Source organism: Gadus morhua, chromosome 16, assembly GCF_902167405.1.
Source record: "Gadus morhua chromosome 16, gadMor3.0, whole genome shotgun sequence".
Lineage (NCBI taxonomy): Eukaryota > Metazoa > Chordata > Actinopteri > Gadiformes > Gadidae > Gadus > Gadus morhua.
In genome coordinates, this window is record NC_044063.1 from 14362376 (window position 1) to 14388110 (window position 25735).

At 43.9% G+C, this 25735-nt stretch overlaps 1 protein-coding gene across 1 annotated transcript; it reads right to left on the minus strand.

Annotated features, from left to right (window-relative positions):
- Positions 1-1678: 1678 nt before the first annotated feature.
- pid1 (phosphotyrosine interaction domain containing 1) lies at positions 1679-25559 on the minus strand. Its single transcript, XM_030381186.1, has 3 exons — positions 25346-25559; positions 15555-15701; positions 1679-4618 (listed from the first exon to the last, which is right to left on the minus strand). Exons 1-3 carry the CDS (start codon positions 25373-25375, stop codon positions 4130-4132), a joined length of 666 nt encoding a protein of 221 aa, XP_030237046.1. The 5' UTR covers positions 25376-25559; the 3' UTR covers positions 1679-4129.
- Positions 25560-25735: the final 176 nt, after the last annotated feature.

Sequence of the window (25735 nt, forward strand, 5' to 3'; positions counted from 1 at the left end):
AGGCTGATAAACCACGCCTATAGTCAATAGATTCTGTTTTTTAAATTATATTTGAATTGGCTTGTGTGCCTTTATAGAAAATACAATAAAGAGAGACAATACAGTGGGTGGAAGAAGAGAAGTAATCACATACAAGTCAGTGTATTTGCTTCTATCATACGTATTGTTTGTTTTGTATCTGAATGTGTGATGCTGCAGATCAGCATCACACATCCCTCGCCTCCTGACTGTCAGAGAGGTGGCGTGACGAGAAAGGCTTTGAGATAAAGAAGTAGAGCTGAGGGCCTAGTTTTGGCAGCGTATTTCCCAGCCGGGGACCCTGATCTAGCCTGCTGCCTGGCACCATGGGGGTGTTAGGAGGTGTGAGGAGGAGGAGGAGGAGGAAGAGTGGGAGGAAGGCAGGCCATGCCAGCTGGACCGGGAACACAGTGGTATTGTGAGCTAACTGGCTGACCTGTGGACTGACGCCACTACGGCTGATTGTCGGCTCATGCTCCCCACTCCGAGAGCCCCCTCGTTGGCCTCACTGTGCTAGCACGCTGCTGCTGGAAGTGGGTCACAGACGTTGGAACCCGGTGGAGGGCCACCGTTTGCAAAGGGACCTGAAGATAGCGCCAGCGGGATAAGCATTAACTGAGGGCTTCTAAGGGATGGTTTCTTCGGTCACTCTAAGTGAACTGTGGTTTGGTTGTCAGTTATCTTCATGGGTAGAAATAAAGATCAATTATATTGTGTGCCATTTTAAAGGCAAAGGCAAAAGTTATAGAGATATTTCTGACAGAACAGATTTCAAGCAGCCTACTAATTTCAGGATCAAATACTGGTATTTGACCTTGAAATTATGGATCTAGTAAAATCAAGACATCTGTGATTTGTTGATTGATAAATGTTTGTTATTATCAACTTAAAGATTATTATTTAAGTTGATGAAGTTTAAGTTGTTGTAGTCTTCCTGCCAGAGGGAGGCACTGTTCTCATTCTACACATCTAAAGCAAATGTGTAGCATCCATTTTGCCTGCAAATGTGTGAGCTCAGACCTTCAAAATGATGGGGTGTAGTAATTACCATATTAGTGGCATGAGCACACTGAGATGAAAAGAAGGAGGTGACTGGTCTAAAATAGACTTTTAAAACGCTAATAAATGAAGACATGCCAAAGGCAAGCTAGGAAGAATAGAACATCATGACAGGATAAACTACTGGAAGTGAAAACACTTCACACGCTGACGTGCACATACATGATACAAAGAGAAAAGAGAACCGGGAAAAGAGGCCTACGTTTTTTTTGATATGTTTCAATTTTTTAGAGAATATGCTTCAATATTTTTTGTTTAGATGGTTTTAGTGAAACCAGAATTTGGCAACAATGGAGGCTTAACAACACACCTGTTTATTGGCCTACTGGAAAAACGAGTCCTGTATGATATGTGGTTTGGATCCGAGTCAAGGCTGTGGTCTGTGGTCTCAAACTATCACAGCAAGTTTTTAATTTATCTTTCCACCAACAGCCAGACTCACCAAAGTGCCCTCATTAAGTTTCCATCAGGGAGAAAAGAAATCAAGCATGTTCAAGCATGTAAAAAATAATGTATTCAAACAACGGATGTATGATGTTTGTTCAAGTCAGATACAGTTGTGAATTGGGGGATAGGGGGGGGGAATAAATCCACACAGTTATAAATTGGTCTTGGTAAATAGTTTATATGTAATTGTTTCTTGATCTTTTGCAAACACTGTATAGAAAACACTTATGGTAACATTTTTTTCTGTAAAACATTTAAAGCACGTCTGAGCGTTCAGACAGACAGGACACAGTAATCTACAGTTTTATAAACGCTCTCTCCCCTTCTGGCCTTCATCAGTTGCAGGCCACGTATAGATACCCCGCCACATGTACCCCCCCCCTCCGGACAATAACTCACCCCTCAGACACGCGCACATTATGATGTAATCCAACACCATACACGCACACACACACACACAGCAATTACCAGGCTGGCCAGATATTCACAGTAGGCTTAATAACACTGTTTCTGTATCGTAGGATGGTTGATTCTCCACATTTTATTCAAAATAGCTGTCAACAATTATGCTGTTAGCCTATATTTGGAAATTGATACATTTGTATTTACATAAGCTTATTGAGTGAGTTTCAAATACAATGTAAATTTATATATATATATATATATGTATTTATATATTTATATATGTACTGACCAAAGCCATCTGATCATTCTGCCGAGTCACAAACCCAATTTTTCTCCCACTTAAGAGAGTCCAGCATGTTTGACGGTCAAGCTAGGAGAAGGTCGAGGCTCTGTTGGACCTGAGCGCCTTCATCTGCCTCTATCAAAATGGCCACTCGGGTCATTCAGTTGAATTTTTGCACCAGGGGAGAATGAGTCTATGTGAGATTGCTCCCAGACGCAGTCAAGAAGCCTACACATGTGGTGGAGGCCCTCTGTTGCATTTGTCTGCTTGTGTGAGTGTAAAAGCCTGAGCCGTGGCCACAGCAGAGAACCATGTTCCATTGTTCCAGCTAGGAGATATCAAGGAATGGAGTAACTCGAGAGGCGGGGAGGAGCTTGCAGCACATTGGACTCATCATACATTCAGCAGAGGCCAGGAAGCTTCAGGCATTCTGTTGGACGGCTGAGTTCTAGGGGTCCTAAATAACTTCCGTCTCTGTGATATCTCATATTCACGTACCGATTTAAGGTTTATAGAAAAAAAGAAAAATCATGGAAATCATGATATATATGGCAACTGGTCGTGGTACCATCTTCAAAGTTAAATCAATGTCAGCTGAGGCATCAGAACTGGATGCTGCAGGACAGCTCTGATACACTTTGATCATTATCAGGCCATACATAGTTTGCTCCTCCTCCCCGTACCTAGCTTGGCCTTCTCCCCCGGCCTCCCTCCCTCTTTCTTTAAAACTCGGCCCTCTCCTACAAAACACTCTTGTGTACATTCATACACACTGGGACTAAGCAAATACACTTAGACACAAATACTGTAAAATGTTGGCACGCGTGTGGATGCATTCGCACACACTCGCACGATAGATTGGGACACGACTATGAGACGCCAACCTACAGTGAGAATAAAGTGTGAGGCACAAGTATCGACAGGCAAGGGACACAGCCTGACACCGGCTAGCACAGTCACACCACATCAGATGGGAGTGATCAAGGTGACTCGGTTTGTCGGCCCGGTCGTATGGCCTAATGAGTACTTCCAATCATATAAAACTTAGCTAAAATATCAGCAATGTCTTCTCTTAGACGTACACCCTGTACATATTCTCCGTATTTTAAAAATCTTATTTTTTTATTTATCAACCCTTTAAAAGCACTCAGACACAGGTAAAAGTCCCGCTGTTCTGGTCTTTAGATGAGGGCAACACAATCCACCGACACCTAGAAAGTACTGTAGTGACAACAACCAAATACGTTTTTCCACATCCTCATTTTCTACAATAAGGACACATATACTATTCTGGTAGTAATCTACAAAAAAATAGAATGTTTTTTTTTTTATGTGAGCCAGGACTAAAAACGGGACAAACTAACGGATGAAACAAAGTATATTATGTGTCTCCCTAAGGAAGACATATCGCTGTCCTTTCTTTCATTTTTCCCCTTACTCAAAAGAAGGAAAAAATGTAATCTAGTCTCAGTCTAAAAAAGCTTAAGAACCATGACCTACGTCAGAGACAGGACAGTGGTGGAGGACCAGTATCTTAATAGTCAGGCAAATCTCTTATGGACATACTATATCGGGCTTGTGCTTCAAGGTCCCATTTAGACTGGAGGGTTACCTACTAATAAGCAATGATTTATGCCAAACCCGTTTCATTAAAGCCCACTTAATTTAGTTGAGTTAAAAAAAAATAGAAACATGTCCTTTACATACATACTCCGTATTAAGATACTTTAAAAGAAAGAAAACGTGTAAGGGACAATCAGAGACAGAGGTGGTCTCTTATATGTATCCAGTCACCCCCCCCTTGTGTTTGGGTTGGGTTTGGGGGGTGTGGGTGTGTGTGTGTAGTGCGTGTGTGTGTGTGTGTGGGAGGGGGTGATGGGGGGGGGGGGGGGTGGTCGCTCTTCTTCTTCTTCTTCTTCAACCATCGTCAGGGGTGATGTCCTCTGCGATGGAGGAATCCTCTGCAAAGTCGTCCGAGGAGCCGCTCTTGTGGATCCGTCCGTCGCTGCGCATGCTGTGGAATGTCTTGCGGAAGGCCTCCATCATGGAGTGGGCCAGCTTCTTGGCCTCCAGCTTGCTCTGGCACTCCACGGCGTGGCAGTGCATCTGGAACGACAGGTCGTCGCTGATCTCCCGGTAGATCCAGGCGAACACGTTTGGCCGCACGCCGTGGTCCGCCGTGCAGTAGGCTATCCGCGCCACCTGGTACGTGTCCATGGTTACAGAGGCCTCGTTGTGGTCGTCCAGGTGGTGGAGGCGCACCTGGAAGGGCCGGATTTCCAACAGGGCGTTGGTGCCTTGCGTCGGGGCCCGCCCTCGGCGCTCCACCAGCCCCATCACCGCCGACTCCGTGCAGCCCGACAGGAACTGGGTCCCGGTGATGGTCACCTTGCCCAGGTAGTTCACCTGGATGGAGGGGAGGACGACAACACAGACAAACAGGCTCGTGAGCGGAGAGGCTTGCAGGAGAACGACGTGAAGGAACATGGGCGATGGTCCCCTGCCAAATGAAAGTCAGATTCTTGTCTGCTTTGGATTGAATATAAAAAGATCCTAGACTGATATGTTGGCCACAAATTCCTATAAATACAGAAAACACGGTGAATGCTAGCCAACATTGTAGAATACTATTGTAATGATACGTAGTCACACTGAAGACCAGGAAGCAGGAGAGGAGAAGGTGGAGAGCAGCCAAGAGGAGTGAGAAAGAGTTCAAATCTATTCTAAGTGAATGAAAGCCGGCTTGCGACTTAAGAGATCCAGGCATAATGGATGATTTGTGTGAGTTCTCCACACAGTGCTCTTTATGGCTTTATGAAAGTACATAGGTAGGAGCCAAAATTCTTTGACTGTCTGTGTTTACTATAGTGCAGGGGAATACCTTAAGGACAAGTGTAATGATCACGAGTGATAGAGTATATTCATCATTATACTGGTAGGGAGGACTGTGAAGTAGAAATTAATGTGAAATCAAGCGGGGTGAAAAAGGAAACTAATGGATCCTGCTTGACGACTTGGACGATCACACGATCAAAAAGAATGTCTCTGCTCCAAGCGAGTCGGGTCAGTCTGCAACCTCCACGTCTACCTGCCTTCGTCCCGGGCCAAGACCGAATGAATAGGATCTTTGACGGGATTGCACAAAAAACTGTTGGTGAGTCACTGTGTCCCTGGTCAGTCACCCACTCAGTCAAGCGTTAGTCATGTGTAGGATTTAGCACAACTTTTACAAAGAGTCATATGTTGATGATTATAAAACAGTAAAAACCTCAACAGCTTTGAGGCAGGAATTGGAACTAGCTCATTGATCTTCACATTCCAGATCTAGGGCACGTGAGAGAAGGTACACCATGGTACGGATTTGACGTGGTAGCCTGTATGTCTTTTCTCTTACAGAACAGTGAGGAACCATTAGCCAAAGTGTAATTATGTTTAAGTGCTGGCTGTATCCAGCAGTGTTAATATGTATTAAAGTTACCACAGTGGAACTTGAAATAGCCCAGACATAATCCAACAAACAAAGGAAAAGATTAAGAGGGAGAAATTAAACACACCGACCTTAAAACAAGTGGCAACAATGAATGTTTCAATTCTCTCGTCATCCACGTAAAAAAGGCACCCTGGCTGGCTAATTCCATAATCACAGCTCTAAAGCATGTGCGCGTGACAACGGCTTCACACACTTTTCATAATTACTTCTAATTCAGGCCAAGTGCTACACTACCAGACCAACACACAGTTCATGTTCTGTTCTTAAGCTGGACTTTTTGTGTCCAACCTTTGCATTGACTTCTTGGTGCATAGTTTCTCTAAAAAGAAATTGTAAGCCGATCATAATTTGTAAAGAAGCACCGCGTGAGAGTAAAAATACTTTAGCTGTTTAGCAAAATGTTAATTTGCAGGACGTTTCTGGAACAGAAACTCAACACATCGTTGGTCAGACACCATATGCATTTCATTGGTTATGGAATTTCCTGCGAATCTCCACTACCTTTTCATGTTGTATTTCATTGGAGCTTGAATCAAGACTGCATCTGGAGAACGGCACGTTGCGGAGCGCTTGTTTGGAAGAAGACATGTTGCATCCAGAGACAACCCAGTGGGAGGATGCAGGCTCAAACCAGAGGCCCTCAGTGTTGTATTAACCCATCAATGGCTATGACACCCACTCCTAAGGAAGAGTCTGGTTGCATTCACTCTATGAAGGAGTCCCTCTCTTGAGACTCTTTTGGAATATGTTTACATCGGCTGTCGTCACGCATTCCTACACAAACTGAACTTACAAAACAGACAGAGTTCAGAATGCTGTGGTGACTCCTAAAAACTACGGACGAAACCAGACCGTCCAACATCTATCCACCCAAAGAGGAGTAAATAAGGGGTATCGTTCTTTTTATGGTCACGAGATACACGCTCACGTCACAATGTCATTATATGCATGTCACCAATAGTCTACATGCTGGACAAAAAGCAATACAAGTCTCAAAGTTTGAGTTAAGTCCAACCAGTAGCATGCAATGACACGGCGAGTTTATCCATCCACGTGTTTTGTGTTCTTTTGTTGCTTTTCTTCCTAGCTTGAGCACTTTGGTGTATGGCAAGAAAAAGAGCTACACCAAACATACACCACTTCATTCCCGTCCCCTCTCCCTGCCATCGTTTGGGCCGACGTATAAAAACAATGTTAGCATAACAGGAAAGAAGAATGAGTCTCTGTCAGAGACGGGCTGGCTCCTCAAGCCTGTTCTCAATCAGCCATGGCGGCTAGGTGGGTCATAAAACCTCTACACCAGATCCATCATCCAGCCCACTACGCCTGGCAGCATGCGGTTAGCTATCGACCACACCGACACCCGCTCACAGCCAAAAGGCGTTCGGTTAATCAGTCAGCAAGCCAGTCCGAAGGCCATGCCAAGACGCAGCATCAAGCACATCTCATCGTGTGATAAAGAAATACACCACTTATGAACCCTGTTGAGTTTATTCACTTTCTTGGTGTCTACTATTTTGATGTTGAATTATGGGTTGAATTCTTTTCCCGATTCCGCTGTTTGCTTATTTTCATAGTTGAAACTGAATGATCTGGGTTTGGTTTCACTCCCTGTTAAGGGCTTGGAAAATACCTTTTGTTCATGTGTGCGTATTCCATTTCAATCTCAGTCACCCTCCAGCTCCCATGCGGAATTAAGGGTTGGAAATAATCATAATTGATCATAATTTCTTCAGATTTCAAGACATAAATACAATAAAAAGGTCATGCCAGGTCAGCATTAAGTGAAAGAATAACTGCATTAAAAAGTTTTAGTTTGGCAGTGCTGTGAATAAGATCCTGGGGTCTAGAGCCCCCATGTCTGTCTGTGTGTCCGTCTGTTGCCAGACTGTCTTCTCCTTCCTTTGACCTGAAGCCATCAGACGCTGTGGAGATTTCCGTCCCAAAGCCTCCTGGGGGCTCTTTGACTGCTGCTGGCGTCAGACAATGCAACCATGAAATGAACTAAACAGGTTTCCTCTGGACAAAGAGAGGAGACAGTTGAGCGAGAGGAGGGCCCAATTATGAGAGCATGGAAAGGAATTATACTAACGTAGAGTCTAGGACAGTGGGGTCTGCAGAGAAAGAAAACATGTTTGCGTTTGTTTCTCGAGGGGTTGACGTCGGAGTATCCTCGGGGAGAGTTACACTCTTAATAAATAAGAGAACCAACATTGTCGTAGCAGTCTACCGGGTCCCCCCTGTGTGGCTTTATTAGACCAACACTAAAGCCCACTGCACTTTCATGTCGCCTCCAAGTTTGTGCTGTTCTTCTTAATAACACTTCAGGATTAAATAAAGAGGATTGGATTTGGTGGCTGCCTGCACTACAGGCATTATGTAGTGATTATAGGTTATTTTATTGTCCTGTGTTTGACAGAGAATGTCGGTTACGGTATATTTGAGTTAGGTGTTTGTTGACTGCATTGAGTCAATGTTTGTGTGTCCCTTTTGAATGAATGGTGACGTGAATATAAGATTTGGCAGATGAAGACATTTTCTCCAAAATACGATTTTCCGCAATGGAAAGATTATGGACACGTTGCTCAGATAAAAAAACAAATAAAAAATCTCACTTTTCCAGCAATGCTCAATAATAATTAAAATTATGACCGCTGATGACAAGGATGAGGGGTAAAGATCAGGATGTTTTTGGACCAAAACATTGTACTTAGATTTTCTGGCTTGTGCATTTCTACACCTCACACTGGAAAGTCAAATAGCTGAACTTCTTCATCCATCTAGCCTACTCCAGCTCAGAGTGAGTGGTCTGTCTGCTGCTCTGGCTGGCTAAACATTAGCCATCTGCACGAGGCCTGCAGTTTTGATAATGGCTGGCTGGCTGGCCTTAAATCATTCCAGAAATATACAAAATCCACTCCTCTGTCCAGCTTTCCATGTGTTTCATCTCCTTCCCTCTTTTTTTTTTTCCGGCTGTTATCCAAGTTCCTCCCCCCTACCTCGTCCTGTCTGGTCTCCTGTCTTCTTATCTTTTACATCCTCTGCTCCCCCTTACTGTCCTGTTGTCCATTCCCATTATTTCATTCACTGTCTCCAACCCGCACCATACAACCTATCCTTTCCCTGAGCTACTTGGTAATAGTGCTAACCTGTGATAATGTTGGGCTGGCAGTGTTGGCTCTGTGTGAAGCCAAGCAGAGGTAGGACATATGGCCAAGAGAGAGGGGAGGCCTCGGGGGCCCGGAGAGTAGGAACCTATACCGAGGGCCAAAGAGAACCACTATCCACAGCAGGGGAACAGAGAGCCAGAGGGATACACTTGCTTATTCATATAAAATAAATTCATAAGGTACTAGACAGGTTTGTATGAGTGTGCCTTCATACATGTGCGCATGTGTTGAACCATTAAACATCCTTTGAATTTATGCATGCTTAAATGAGGACTACAAACTGAGGGAGGGCAAAATGGAGGAAGAAGATGGAGAGAGAGGGAAAGACAGGGACAGAGCGAGCGAGAGGGGAGAAAAACAAGGATAAACATTTGCATGTGTGGGGAAACATGTGGCCGGCATTACCATTTGTTGGGTTATGGAGTATATTTTCTTTTGTCTAGCGTGCAGCTGACACTGTAGCATAGTAGGACGTCTCTAAACCTCAACAGCATCATTCTCCAAACACACATCTAGGCTACGCTTTTAAATAACTAGTCACTTAGAGTCAGAGAGAAAGAGTTTAAATGCAAGAGAGAAAAATGAAAGAACGATGGAGAGACACATGGGGGAGAAAACATCCGCATCTCAGCATTCTGTGGGCCGACAGGGAGAAGTACAACGAAGAAAAACATCCTGGCCAGTCCCTCAAGCTGCGTGTAGGAGAGCCTCTGTGCACGTTTGAATGTGCTCATCCAGAGGCATTTTGGAAGGCAGACGTGTGTGTGTGTGTGTGTGTGTGTGTGTGTGTGTGTGTGTGTGTGTGTGTGTGTGTGTGTGTGTGTGTGTGTGTGTGTGTGTGTGTGTGTGTGTGTGTGTGTGTGTGTGTGTGTGTGTGTGTGTGTGTGTGAGAGAAGATGGGCAAAGTGTTTAGGTGAATATTTTGGGAATGTGTGTGACTGTTGTACTTTCCACAAAGACATTTAGAACAGACAGAACAATCAGACAGCTGGTGGTTCTCGGTTTTCCGACTAACCCTTTACTAAACAGATGGTTTTCCTAGCAGAGAGGGATGAGGAGAAAGAGGTGGAGGAGGTGGCATGAGAACCAGGGCCTGAAGATGGAGGAGGTACTGCGCACCAGCAGAGGATTCTGGGAGGGAAAGTATGGGGGAGGTAGGGGACCAGCACGTTCCCTATCTGGAGACAACCTACATCTTCTTTTAAGGAATGAAAGAAGATAACTATGAACTCTCCCACATACTAGTGTCAACCCCTTTGGCTTGGGAAACATGTTTTAATCGTTTTATATTATTTGTTTCTATTTTGCTATCAGTGCTATTTATAAAATAAAAATAAATAAATTCCAACTTCCAAAGAATGAGGGCATACAGAATTCTTTCAATTCCCCAAAAGGCATGACATCAACCTTTCTGCAATACTGCTCAAATAGTGAGTTTCCAAACCCTCTTTTTAAATTTGATCATGCTTTCTATTCCAAAAAAAAAAAATCAGGCCATGTTATAGACGAAAGTTTTGAAAGGACATGCAAGGTTGTGGGTGTGCGCAGAACCAGGGATGCGAGGGTAGCACCAGTCATGGTGGTAGTGGTGGAGCCCCTAGCCCCAGCGGCCAGGGGCTCCCACTCTGGAGGTCCTGTTGCTCCTCTGTCCCCAGAGTCCTAGATAGATGGAGACGGCTGCATTCCTACGGAGGTTGTTAACATTCCTCTGCCCTTATTGAATCAGCACAGTACAGCTGGCTCTCTTCCCCGCCGCCACCGCTGTGTGTGCGTGTATGTGTGTGTGTGTGTGTGTGTGTGTTTGTTTAAAGTGTTTGTGTGTTTAAAGTGGCTGTGTGTTGTGCCGCAAGAGGAAGACGTAGCCAGAGAGTGTGAGTGTGAGTGTGTGTGTGTGTGTGTGTGTGTGTGATATAACAGAGTCGTAGTCTGTTCAAGTCATTCCCCAAGACAGAAATACCTTGGTGTGTGTAAAAAAGGACCATTCACGGAACCTTCCAGAAGAGTCTGATGCAGTATCCCCTCTCCACCACTACCTCTGACAGAATAAGTACTACGTGTGGCTTAGTACTTCTTCTATAACAGCAGCTAAGACTACCCAGACGATTAGCCTCTCTGGGGATCGCAAGCTACATAAAGCCAAGATAAGCTTGGAACAATCGATTGATTTAAAGGTGCAGTAGGTCAAATTTTGTATAACTCCATGAATATAAGAATCCTTGGGTTTTCGTTACCTTTGCCCTTTATATCTAAAAAGGGAGCAAGTCCTCTAAGAAGCAGCCCTCCATGTTCCCCGTCGTGTTTCTAAAGTAGCCCAGAAAGGAGAAACCGCTATAGAGAAAATGGGATTTTTATTCAATGAACTTCCAATTTAAGTCTAAGTGAACCCCCGGTTTCCACTTGGCTTCATAGCAAAACAATGTTCATGAGCATTATATTGAGCAATGTTGTATGTATGAAATGGGCTACACCACAGGGTTATTAATATATAAAGTGTAATAAAGTGTCCAAGAAGCTTAACCCACACTTGCACAAAGAAAGACCTAAAAATAAACCGCCGCCCAGAAGAAGCTCCTAACACACACACACACACACACACACACACACACACACACACACACACACACACACACACACACACACACACACACACACACACCAGCGTAGCAGATAAGACAAGGCCCTGCCAAGACCGGCTTTCTTATGCCAATTGAACCAAAACATACCATGGCACGTCTGGAAACCAATCAGGCATTACAACGCCAAACCAGACAAGCCAGCAAACAACGATCTACAATTAGTTCAAAATCAGTGGCCATTCCCAACTCACAAATAAGGGGTTTCCGACACAGGACATCCATTTACCTATCAATGGGCGTCCATTTGCAGGGGTATCCTCCAACACATTGTAGGACATGGATACATAAGACAAAGGCTAGTGAACGTGTCAGCACTCGGTGGCCCAGAGTGGCTCAGTGAGCCCTGTCCTACTCCAGAGCAGGCTCATGCGCATAGCATAAACACTCGTCAATCTGAACACGGGGGGGGGCGGGGGGCCCAGTGCCAGCCGGGGAGCACGGCCTCTCTTTTATGCGCCACTCCATCACCATGGCAACACTCAGTGGGCCGCCAGCGTTACCAACGTGCCGTTATGTAATCTAGGGTAGGTCTATCCGAGCCCGATAATTAGACACGTTAAATCAAAGGCAATATGCAAGCAGGGCCTGTCACGAGCACACACACACACCTACACACACACACACACACACCACGCATCTTGGGTTAGTCTACAATTTTTTTAAGAATCGAGGCACAGAATTAAAATGCCTGCAATTAGAGAAAACATCAGAGGAGATGAGCACAGAATATGAGCAGAGGAGATGAGCACGTAATAGGAATGATCCCTAAAAAAACAACAATGTTTTCCAATAAAGTGATTAGAATCGTCTTTGTAGCATAAAAGGAAATTGCACAAGGCTATGACAGAGCTCACACTTACATATCTACACTGGAAAAAGGAAGCACACATTGTGTGTATCAATATAATAGCCTCACTTCAGCTTCCTCCAAGCCAAACTGCTTCTACATGCATGTTTTGTATCAACTAACCCTAACAATAGCATTCCACTTAAAAATATATATTACTTCAATCAGAAGTGCCTGTAGGGTCTCTTCTTAGCCCTTTCTTTGTCTCACGTCCTCACTGGCGTCATCAATCAATGGGGAAAAAGACTTCAGTGTGTCTACCAGTCTGTTTGAGACAAGAGCTCGTCGACACCAGCTGTGTTTTCCCAGTCATGGAGTCAAATGGGTGTAATGATTGATAACCACCTAACTTTTGCTACCACGTTGCTTCATTCTCCCACTGACCTTTCGGATTCTCTCTTAGCAGGGAGATAAGGTGCTTCCCGTCAGGACGGTTTTGGCACCGCTACGTGGTTTGACATCTCACGGCCAGGCTCATGCAGCTTCCCTGCCAGGTTTACCAGTGGGTGCTACTGCTAACGTCCGCTTCATAATCATTCATCATTCTGAGGGAAGCAAGCTCACCAGGTGTTCAAGCGACTTGAGCATGCAAGTGTCACGCCACCCTACTTCTCCCGCCGCTGGCTCCCTGTAGCAGATCAGGTCACCAGAGTTATTCAGGGTAGTGGCGAGATCTGCACCCAAGCACGTTGGATTAATCATCCTGCCCTCAAAGGTCTAATAATGAATGGCATCTGGGACCTACCTTTGCTGCGTGGAAGCAATTTTGGGTCTACTCTTTTCATGCGTAGCTACTGTGGATGGTGGAACGAGCCACGTAGCTCCTAACAGCCTAACGTCAACCTTTCACAAAAATCCTCTTAAGTCTCTTCCAGGAAACCCCTCAACAACTGAATTTCGCATTAAATCTTTGTGTAGCACCATTGTTGTAATTTTGTAGTAAGTATATACATAGAACATTTAACTGAACCGGAAACTAACAATTAGACTTCATTTTCCATCCCAATAGCTGCTCAATGGAAGGCCTCTATGGTGGCAATGGACCAAGCAGGGCTGTGAGAAGTGGCCTTTCATCCATGTTAGCTGTTAGCTTTGGCAAGGGGACAGCAAGACTCAGTCAAGCTTTTCATCTGCTTGCCTGCCTGCCTGCCTGCCTGCCTGTCAATGAGGAGGTTTACAGCTGGCGAAGGCACACCAGGGAGAGAGGGAGGGAGGAAGTCAGAGTGGGGTGAGCAGCCAATCTGGGTCAGTTTGAAAACGGTTAAAGTGGAATGGAGGAAGCAGTGCACACACAAATGGTTATTAACATGAGTTTAAAGAGAGGAATATGGAGATATTCTGAGATATGGGGTTGGTTATTAACCCAAGTGATTCTGTGTTTCAAGGACGTGTGAGAAATGCCAAATTTATTTTATACCGTTTAGGTGCTAAAATTGTATTGATAAACACACCAGTGGACACCAATAGAGCACACCCTAATAAATCCAAGCCTCTTATTTCATTTATTGATTGGTTAAAGCGTACTTAAACGACAAGTATGTACTAAAAGATAAAATCAACACATAAAGTAACATTAACATATAGGGAGATATGAGAGGTACATGGGACGTGGAAACCTGGCAGGGGTAGCCACATAAAGGATAGCCCCATGCAATAGAACTTCTTTGTTACGTCAATAGCACATTTGTAAACCATGGGATAGATCAGAGTCCCATGCATTACCTACTAAGGCCCCGTCCACACAGAGCCGAAACGGGCGAAAACGATCCGATTTCATTTTCTGCGGTTCAGGAATATCTCCGTAAAGACGGTGTCATTGCGAAACCACATCGAGCTGTAGAAACTTTGTAGTAAATATTCAAGGCACTGGTACTCCACAGAGAAAGTGGAGCGCATCAAGCCTGCGCGCTGCATACAAACATTCAGTCATGTGGAGATTCAACCTTTTAAATTGAGCAGAAATACTTTTTAATGTACAGTTAGTAATTAAATTCATCAAGGGGCTTTATTTAAAGCTACAATAATAAAAACAAAAACTCAACGCAACCACATAGGTCCGGATAGATTTGAAACCACCTCCGAGGGTTGTTTCAGAAATGTGCGGTTTCGGGCACCGGATTCACCGGCTCCGCCTGGACGGTCGGCCGAAACGCACAAGACTTATGCGGTTTCACTAAAAAATCGTCTCCGTGTGGACGGGGGCTACGACATGTTCCTTTGTGTAATGGGAATGCACATCCCTCACTGATGTCCAGGAAGTAGAGATCATGATAAAACCCAAAATGGTGAAAAGGTCAGTGCAATCGTAATACTGGAATTTTTCGAAGATCAAATGAGGAACTAAAATGAATAGATGGATCATTTCAAAACTCAAGACATGATGGAACCAGTGTATGGTCATGCACAAATAAAGGTGGAGCATACATAAAAAATAAAATAAACAATTGTCTTTTCCATTCCCTTGCACCAAAGATACTGTATAGCCAGAATAAAACCTGACCATGTCATGAGTAAATGTAATGCTGAAATATCAATGAACTCCATGCATGTAGATTCAGTAGATGTTTCTTTCTAACCAGATATCCACCACAGCAAAGTCTATACTCTTTCTGACGGTAAAACCCCACCTAAGGACTCTCACTCAACAGTGGCTGACTGAGTACCACATCTACATTTTTAGAGGTGGACCACTGGATCTTTGAGGAAGTGCTGCTGATGTTTCAGTCCAATCTGTGCCCATGCATATGCACATGTTGTGTGTTTGTGTTCGATATGTTAATTGTTAACACAGTGATTCAACCACACAGACATCATAACCCAACAGTGTTGGTTGCACTTGGGCTACATATCTGTATTGCAATGCAACACAATCTATTTTCTTTTATTGGAGCATGTCTGGTTTGATTGTAAACAAAATGAATAACGCTTTCAAAGTCACACATCGGAAGACTCCCTCGTTCCCTCACACACCAAAATAATCATAAAGCAAAGCGAATGTGTTGCCCTGTAAATGTCGGTTTTAGTATTAAGCAATCTGTGACTCAAACAACTCATTGGCTTAACCTCAAGACTCAAACTTTGGTAGATAAGGTTGTACACAAATGAGTTTATAGAAACAGACAACCATTTTAGGCAATTAAAAGCAATCAACAAATGTAAAAACAGTTTTCATTGGCAATGAAATATCGGCGCATACTACCTTGTATCCGGCGTGAGTCCTGCTCTTCGCGTGCGGATTGGTGGAGCACAGCTCGATGGCCTCGGGTTCATGGAAGATCACCGTGGGCAACGGCTCCTTCCTCAGCGTCAGCACATTCAGCTTGGTCTTCAGCATGGTCTGGAAGTGCTGAGGGACACAAGACAGAGTTGAGTTTAAACTACGGTCTGAAGGTCAATCCGGGCAGCCCGAGAATAGCTTGTGGGTGGCTTAACAGCTCTGGAAAAGAACACAACTAAGTCTGGAAACATGTGAATCGTGTCCGGAAGACAATGAAAAAGAAGGAGTGGTTTGTGTTATTTCGGACCTGGGAAAACATTGAGCAACTTTGAGGGCACGCACAGGAAACCGGAACTTGCATGAGAGATATACACGTCAATAAACGCGTGAAATAGCTAATCATCCTTTCAGAGTTTCTGCCTAGCACCATTGGATCTAGAGCAGTTTATTGGGAGAAGAGTTTTTGGAATGGGGCTGTTTCTAGTAGTAGAAGCAGTGCCAGTTTCCCACTCATAACAATAATACAAGTGATGTCCACGTGTAGAGTCCAAGCCCAACATAATCCATGGGTTGCACTTGGAGAGCACATGAAAGGGAACTTGGCGTAAGAAGTGCAATGACAACAGGAGGTGTGGGCCTGTGGGCGGCCGGCCCCGTGTAGAGTAGCAGGTCCTATAGCTCCAAGTGGCCAAGCACAACCACATGTTCAGTCTGGCCCCGGCTAGACGCAAGGCGGAGGAATTTCTGGGCTTCCGCTGAATAACCAAGACAAAACTGAGCAGCGGCTAACGAAATCTGGACTTTCACAGCTTCAGCAGAAATTAAAAAGGCCTCTGGTATGTCTGCCGGGTCCAATGGTCGTGGGACTGGCTTGCGTAGTGAACGGCGGCGGGGAAGTCACAGCCGCGGAAAGCATTTAAAATGGATGGTTGGGTCAAGGTTAAGGGGCTGATGTAGCTTTCTGATGTCGGTTGCACCTGCTGGTATGGGAAGAATTTAAAGGCCCACTATGCAACTTTTTTAGCCAAAATTACATTAAGTATGCAGGTTGAGAGTTATGCTGATGGTTCTGCATCCATTTCTGGGTCGATTGGTGGGTGTGTCATTTTTCCCATGTCGCCTCTACAGTGAAAAAGCGCATATGCAACTTGATTTGCTCGGACCGGGACATTCCGGATGTGACGCAGCGGAAGTATCCTCGAAAATGTAGTCAGATTGTAGTTTCGAAAATGCTTTACGGCACAGACACGCACCCAAACATGGCACCGGCTAGATATAGACAGCCAGTTGCGAGGCAATTGTTGCATTCATCATGGATCAATCGACTGATAAGGGACCCAAGAGGCGACTGTCGGTGGAACAAAAGAAGAATGGACCAGAAAAGAGATCAGACACGAATGAAAGGGGAACTATGCAACTTTTTTGGCTTGGTTTACCTTAATATAACAGGCTAGGAGTCATTGCGATGGTTCCATTATACATTTTTGTTCGTTGTTTCGACTCCCCCTTGCGCATCTTGGCGGAGAAAAGGAATATGTTTCTGCCGGCGACCTGCCGCCCACTCTCGCGGGAGTCTCGGGTCTCGCGAAGTAATGAATTGCTTTACGGCACAGACCCCCAAACACGGAACCGGCTCGATATAAACACAAGTAACTAAGGGATTGTTACATTCATCATAGATCAGCCGACTAAAAAGAGACAGAGAAACCCAATGTCGGAGGAACAGAAGAAGAGAAAAGGGAGACTGACCAACAGAGAGGTCAGACACGAGTAAACGTTGGGCAAGCTTTTCAGGAATAGCGTGAACTGAAAGAAAAAGAAGACTGCAAATCAGACTCGAATATAAAGTACCCTTGGGTGAACTTTGTCCTCGTGGTATTCTTGATGTTGATAGTCTCTGTACAAATGTGTTTGCTCAACCATTTTGTTGTGAGCCCTGTAAAAATTGTTTTCTCGACCGTTTTGTTGTGAGCCCTGTATTTTTCTAGCTTGCTTGTTGGTTGCAACCATATAAACACCTTTGTTTCCATTGGTGTTTTGCTGTTCGTCCGTCTCGTCCCCCAGATACAGACTGAATCCCCGAATCCAGGTTCTTGTTTATTTAGATTATTATGTTGGCCAACACTCTCACACTGATTGTTCTGTTCAACATAAGATAAAACAATTATAATCTCGTAATAAATTCTCCCCGTCAACTATAAAAAAGGATGGCTTTATGTTTATTGCAATACAAATACACAATTTTAAAAATGCATAACCTTGCCTACACTTAATGAACATCTACTTCGAACATGGCTCTCCACGCATTCGCCGGCTTCTTTAAAAACAAATGCACATGGCTCGCGTAGAAGTGCATGGGGAAGGGTCGTCAACGAGTTGTTACGACAGTGTTGTAAAATATCTACTACGAAGCCGAAGGGGGCGCTGTGTAGAGAAATGTGCGTGCCAAAACCAAGAAAACGAAGAAATTCCCGAAGTTGCATAGTGGGCCTTTAAGGGATTGACTACCTTTATTTAGTCAAAGTTAACCTCAAGTAAAACCTATGTGGTTGAAAAAACTAGTCTCAATTTGTTCACAAAGAACCTATTGCTTCACGGTTCTTAATTAGGGAGACGCATCTCAATTAAATTATTAAATTATTTTAAAAGTGGTGCAGAGGGCAGCATACACATTCACCGTAAAATACCATTTAGAGAAACAGTACGAATAAAAAGGCAGGGGAAAAGGTGGAGGTTAGAGGAGAGAGAGTGAGTGGGAGCAAGGGTGGCGGTGGAGTAGAACAGTAAGGTGTGCGTGTGTGTGTGAGGAGGCACAGTGGGAGGATGGAAAACACAAAAGGAGGGCAGAAGAGGAGTTAACAGGGCTAAGAAGTTGTGAAAGTAAAGCCACATGTGTGTAATGCTCGCTGACCTCCGTGTCAGCGCTTTACGGCCTCCACGCAGCGCAACACATTCCTGCGGTCGCGGAGGCGGTTTGGTGGTGGTGGTGGGGGTGCAGGGACAGTGATACAGCCCCTGTGTACCCCCTACCAAGAGGGAACGACTACTGTCCAGGGATACTGGCATCCAACCAACTGAATTAAATTTTTGATTTGTGTTTAATTATGCATTCTGTAAAGAATGGTTTATTTGTACGTACATTTAAAAGCTTTTGGATGGTGCCGGAGGCATCCACAAGAAAACAAAAACACTCGTTCAATTAACAACTTTTGCCCATCGTCACAGACACATCATTTCTTTCTTCTTCTCTGGTGGCGTTTTGAAAAAAAAAGTGCAAGATGTAGTGGTGGTTTGTCCAAAACCACATTTAGTAAAATGGTGGCAATGTATCAGTAATTGTGGCTGTGTAGTTGTGGTTTTCTGGTCTGTAGGACACAAATTGCTTTAAAAACTCTGTGGGGAATGTAACCTGGAGGCAAGCCTTGAAACAATTGGATACCCTCGATATAAATAGCTATTATTTTTTATTGTTGATGTTATCGCGTAAACTAAATGCAAGACTTCTACTCATAAATATACTGTGGTTGGTAGCTCCATTTGTTGTTTTAGAAAGAATGAGCACCTTTGGCTTGAGGTTTATCACACTTTTTATTAATAATTTTCCCATACAGTTTTACCATCCCTATACTTGTCAGGATAATAACGTTTGAGGCAGCAAAAAAGAAGCCCCTGAAAGTATATCTCTCCAATGTTTGGTACACATCTGGACCGTTTGCCAACATCCCTGGATGGATTTCATTCTTTAATGCGACATGTGTTTCTGAAAGTTACACTCCACTACACAGCAGAATTGTCTTGGATCCTGTGTCAGTGTTGATACGGCTTTCATGCCTGAATTCCAAACACCAGATCCAACACTGGAGGTTTTCAGAGGGGCCATTTGAAAACAATGGTCACATCTTTCCGATGTAGCAGACAATCAGTTAATAGCCAGGCAGACATCTTGAAATGTAGAAGGCTTCCCCTATATGCCTGCTAGAGCAAGATCTGGTTTCTCCCTCACTCTAGAAGTACAGGGTTAAAACAACAAGTCAGTAACATTGGTCCTGCAAGATTAGGAAAAAGCACATTCAGATATATATTCACGTGTTATCCTTTTCCTTACATACACCGATAGCCCAATTTGATTATATGCAGTGCAATGTTGAGTTGAGTTGTTTATCTTCATAAAATATCTACATGTGATATCAAGGAATGTTCCAGTCTTAGTCAAGTTCGTTTAAATACACGCAACATTGTGATTCCTCTAGGGATACAATTTTTAGATTTAACTGCAATACAAAACCTGTCAAAACATGGCCCTACTTTTCCACATTTGTCAAACAGACCAAATTCCTTCCAGATCTCGAGCCTAAAGAGAGACAGAATAATGAGAACGTGGCCTCGAAATTATCAAAATGATATAACTAGTATTCAAAGTACTGCTCCTTTTAACGGAAAATCACTGGAGACTGGAATGTCCATTTAGGCAAATATAACTACATATTGTACATTTTAGTTTTTATTGGAGAATATCAAAATGTAACCATTATTAACAGATCATCCGCCATTTTAAAAGCTTCATCCAACTTTGAATGGTAAAAGTTATGTATTAGAACTATGAAATGATGAAAAATAAACAATCACGACAACACAAACACAAGGACTATGTTTACATTCATCTTAAATGCAGTATTACCGCCCTTGATCGTAAGCTAACCTTTGAGTTTGAGACATTACATCTGATTATGAAGGTTGACATTCAGACATGACAGCTGTTATGGGGGGGACTGATGACTCTAACAGGTCACAGACGGCGAATACACATTTTTCAGACGCTGAAGTGAGAACTTTCTGCATGGGAGTAGGGTCAATCTCACGGTAAAGTCAAGCAGAAGCTAAGTTGTTGGCAGATACCATACCACCCCACCCACCAGGACAACCCACCAGCCATCCAGACTTTTAAATGTCATTTGCCTTCAATCACAACCAAGAATCAGCAAGAAACATAAAATGCATTACTTGGAAGGACACAAATCAACTCCATTAGACAGATAAAAAGGAAAATGGTAGCTAATAATACACACTAGCCTTTAGTCTGGTAAGCTAATGTCAACTATTTGCATTTCTTGTACTCTCCAACAAATAACAAAAAGATGGCATCATTATGGCCGAAGCCCCTTCCTGTTCCTCATGTACAACCAAACAACAAACAAATGGTATGCGGATGTTGTTACATTACCCTGATGAGTGCACATGTGTCCTCACACAAACTTACTTTGTACTTTCACGCACACACGCAGACTCCCAGACACACATGGATGAACCATCGAGATAAAAGAGTGGTCAAAGCTGTGTTCCAGATGTGGTACATCTGCCAAGCGTTGGTATGGGAAGACAAGGCTCCCCAGTCCCTGCCGCCTGCGTTTTTCATTTGTAATCCTGGTTCTTTACCAAGAGGACATTGCACCGTTCTAATCACCTCAAAGGGTATTCCCTCTCCTGCAACTTGCAAGAGAAATAAATAACTTGCTTCATTAACTGCTTGTCTTTCAGGAAATAGGTATGTGCTGTATTTCAGCCGCAACTGGTATCAATGGCGAGCCAAACCGAAAATACTGGTTTGACAACTAACAAATAAATAAAATAAAATTAGAAACAAAAATTGTCAATGTTAAGCAACTGTCAAAAGACTGGCAAGTTTTCTAGGGAATCAGAATAGGTAACTACGGAACCCATAACTTGTGAGTACAGTAGCAGATGTTGCTTGTTGTTTCTTAGTTAAATTTGGATGGATGGAAAGAACAGACTACTGTTGTCCCAATCCCCTCCAAACAACAGGAGGCAACATTCTTTCTAAACGCTAGCATCCACAACAAGACGCAACATTCCCTCAAGAGTAGATGTGAAAGGCCAAGCAAAACTATGTCCAAGCAAACCGCTAAGATTTATTAGTCTGCCTATGAAGACAAGTTGCATTCTAGGCAAAGAAAAGTTTGCTTTTCATGCAATTTTTGGTAAACTTTACACATTCCAGACTATTATTATTGTCTTTGCTCAACTCAACTGACATCTCTAGGGAAACATGATGTCCACACTTGTCTTTTTAGGAGCAGTAACCCAGTTCTGTGCTGCACTGCACGTTGACATTTATACAGACGAAGAGGAGGACGCAGGGCTATCTCTTTATTTAGTCTCTGACCGCGACTTGGTCATTATTCATTATACAAATATAAAAAGTGCAGGACCTGCCAAATAAAACAGTGTAGGTCTAAATGATTGTGCCCATATAAACGTATGTGTAAAAGGATGGACACAGACCATTAAGAAATGTACAACCAATATGTACAACCCAACCAAGGTCATGGCATGCTTGAGGCATGGGCGGCAGATACACGGCAGGGAAGTCCTTATGTGTTTTCACTGCCTGCCCCTACTCCGATCCTCAAGTTTACAAGAGGAAACATGTCTGAATGGTCTACACACCCTGACGCGGGCTGTAGGAGGTCTCAGGGGCCAGACCCTGAAGAGGAGGACAAGCTCGCTTCTTCAGACATTTGATTGGAGGGTAAGCCATGTCACAAATGGGATGTTAGAAGATGGGAAGCTGTGATTGGTGGGTTGGCAGGAAAAGGGCCCAGATGAAACAGAAACTTCCCAAACAGATCCTGGGGGTGGCAATCTCCGGCTCGCAATAAAATAATCACCAGCTCTTTGACGCAAACAGCTTACCCACCCCCACATCTTTAAAGAGCCCACACGAGAGCAGAACACAACAGCCGAACACATCCAATCTGCTGGCAAATGACATGGAAGAGCCGCTTGGCTTCTCCATTTTAGCAACACATAAAAAGCACAGTCAGGAAAAACACTGAAAATAAGCTGTCTGAGAACATCTAAATCCACTTGATCATGAATTTGTTGATGGAACCAAATGGCACGACCCCATCATATTATATCCAACAAAATTAACAATTTCCCCATGTCTGAAACAATAAAAACAAAACACGTTTTTAAGTGATCAAGTAGTTTCAAAAGTTTAAACAACAAAAAATGGTTCAAACTGTTGCATTATACCAATATGTAGCCCTGTATGCCCCTGCACTGGTAGAAGCCCAAAGTAATCATGAAAACACTATTCCAGCCCTTCTCATTGGTACCTGATGTCAAAGAGGTCACCGTCTGCCCTCAAAGACCAACAGAGACAGACAAAAGGTAAAGAAAGAAGAGAAAGACAAGAAAAAAAATGCATAACTCAGCCGACCAATGTGGAGACAACACCAGAGAATCAAAGAGGGCCGGTGAAACTAAACAAATGAAAATAGAGCAAAACCAACCAGGACAGAGAGACACAGACAGACAAGCAGACACATGTATACATGACAGTCAACTGAGATAGACCCGGGGTGGCGGTTTGATGCTTTCCCTCAGCTGGCTATTTCTGTACAGAGAAACGAGTCCCTTTGTCTGTAGGTTCACACACACAGGGCAAAAACAGCTCCTCTGTCTCAGAACAAACTGCCGACCGAAGGAGATGCTAAAAGAGGAACCGTGGTCTTCCATCTGTCTGCATGCTTCGGTCTCTGTCTGCGTCTCCCTGTCTGTCTCCCTGTCTGTCTCCCTGTCTGTCTGTCTGTCTGTCTGTCTGTCTGTCTGTCTGTCTGTCTGTCTGTCTGTCTGTCTGTCTGTCTGTCTGTCTGTCTGTCTGTCTGTCTGTCTGTCTGTCTGTCTGTCTGTCTGTCTGTCTGTGAACCAGCACACATTGTGCAATCATTTGAACTGATACAGTTGCTAAGTGCCAGGGAGCCCGGGCCTCTCAGACTGATTGAGGGATGTGGTCAGAGAGAAGAAGGAGGAGGGGTGGAGGAGAGGAAGATACAGACAGGCTGTAGTGGTGGTGGTGGTGGTGATGTATAGACATAAGCTGAAAAGAGAGCACAGGCAATCCTACATCAACACTTCCTGTTTTCCCAGTACATTCTATTTGTAGACATTTAATACTGTCATTATAAAAAGGAGACGTGAAGCAATAGGTAGCCCCCGACAAAACAGAGGGGGGATGATAGTCTCTCTCGTTGCTATGGAAACAGGAGAGAAACTGTAGAGAAGACGCCATGGTTAAATAAGACTAAAAAGAACACAGATAAGACAAGTAGGCAATATCCAAATGCCATTTCTGGCACAGAAAGGTGAAGCCTGACAACATCTGGTGAAAGGGTTCACAGTGGATGCTTGTTGCCATGACGACCAAAAAAATGGATATGGCCCATTCACTTCTGTGGCAACAAAACTCGGTCTCCTGTCTTGCATATGCAATATGGCTGCTCTCAGTTGCTATCAATTGGAACCTATTAAAATAAGAGGTCAAATAATATAGTATTTGGGGGGTGAAAAGACTATTCAGCCTGAACATTTATGAAGGATTCCAGAGTCTTGGTGTAGTCTATAAACACAATACGCCAAAAACGAAACAATAAACAACATTTTTGAGGTGGTCTGCTATTTTCAAGAGTTGTTCATTTGTGCTCCATCATTCTCACAGAGAACGGCGCTAGCTCGACGTTGTCCACACCGCAGCACTGAGCAAGAGCAACATGTCAACATCTTTCGTAACATTTTTGAAGTGGATGGATTAGGAGGAGGCCCTGCAAAGGGTAGGGTAGGGACCCCACACTGACTGAAGAAAGGGCCCACAAATAATGGCGTGGTTGCTTTTAAGCCTTGAATCACTTAAAGTGGAAAATATTGAAAGGAGGATGTTACCGATGCTTGATATTGTTAAAATTCGAAACATAAAACGGAAATAATTGGCCTATTCACACATTCCATTGGAAATTAAGTTGCAGCTAAACGCAGCGTTTAGCGCGATGTAGTCAAGTGTAAACTACAGTCACTTGAATCTGTGGATTTTCCAAGAGTTTTTTTTATGCGATTCTATCTTCTTGACGCCTGGGCAAGACCCCAAGTGTAGATTGTGCAAGTTCACTTGGCAAGCAGTCGACACCCTGACATCTGGATAGCATTACGCCTGAGAGGACGTGAAGCCGGGCTCGGTGCACGGCTTGCCCCTCGCCCCTGGAGATCAAACTACGTGTCATTAACATTTTTTTATTATTATTTCCAAACAGGTCATTGGCGTCACGGTGTGGGTTAATGGAATTTTGGCCATATTCCAGCAGAATTATAAAAAAAAATAAAAACACAAATGGGCCTTTTTAGCCTTGATCGCTTAATAGGCCCATCAACAGGCCAACAACATTTGACAACAGATGCAGGGCCTACCGCTGCCCTTAGGCCTATGACTTTCACAGGTTATATACGATGTGGACTTTAAGGGTGATTAACCAGGCATGTGTCCCCCAAAAAAATCGATTCAGGGTACATGAATACCCCATATGCATTTCAAACGAGGGATCTGAAATGTAATAGGCCTACAGTTGCATGCATTGGAACCCTACCATAGCCTTAACGCATTAACGTAGCACACTTTCGAGTGATTGAAATAATCAGGGTGGCAGCAGGAGAGACGTAAATTCAGACCATGCAAAGCGATTGTTTTCTTGCACTGAGCTGGGATTCCCTAGGTTTGGCGCACACTAACAAAGGGAGTCTCTTTGTACAAAGGTAGGCCGTGTAGCCTATTTTTATATTCTGCAACAAACGGAGCAAGTCTACAGGCTAGACCCAAAGCGGTAGGTTGCAACTGCTGGGAACACAGCTATGAAACGTTTCTCTGCCACTGCTTTCTCTCACTCGCTCTCTCTGTGTCTGCAATACACACACCCGTAGCTTACCTGCAATCGCTCCGACGCAGGCTGCCACATATTAGACGAATCGAAGGTTTTCCGCCTTAACTACAGCTTGTTCTCTTTTGTAGTCCAGTTAACATCTGCTCGTCTTTGCCGCTTTCCTCCCTCCTTCAGTCCGAGCTGAATAGCGGACAGTGAATTCCAATGGATCCGTAGGAAGACTACGTTGCTCCGCCCGCATATAGTACACCGTGCCGCCAGCAGAGGACGCTGACGTTAAACAAACGTGTAAGGAGTGCAGGCCGTGGTTGGAAAAGAAAGCATTTAACAGCCTGTGTACAGGAATGTTGAAAAACTATCGACCATGCAAAATCCCTACATACATTGTAAGGCATAAGTATTGTAAGTCCTGACCATTTGAAAGCAGGATACATA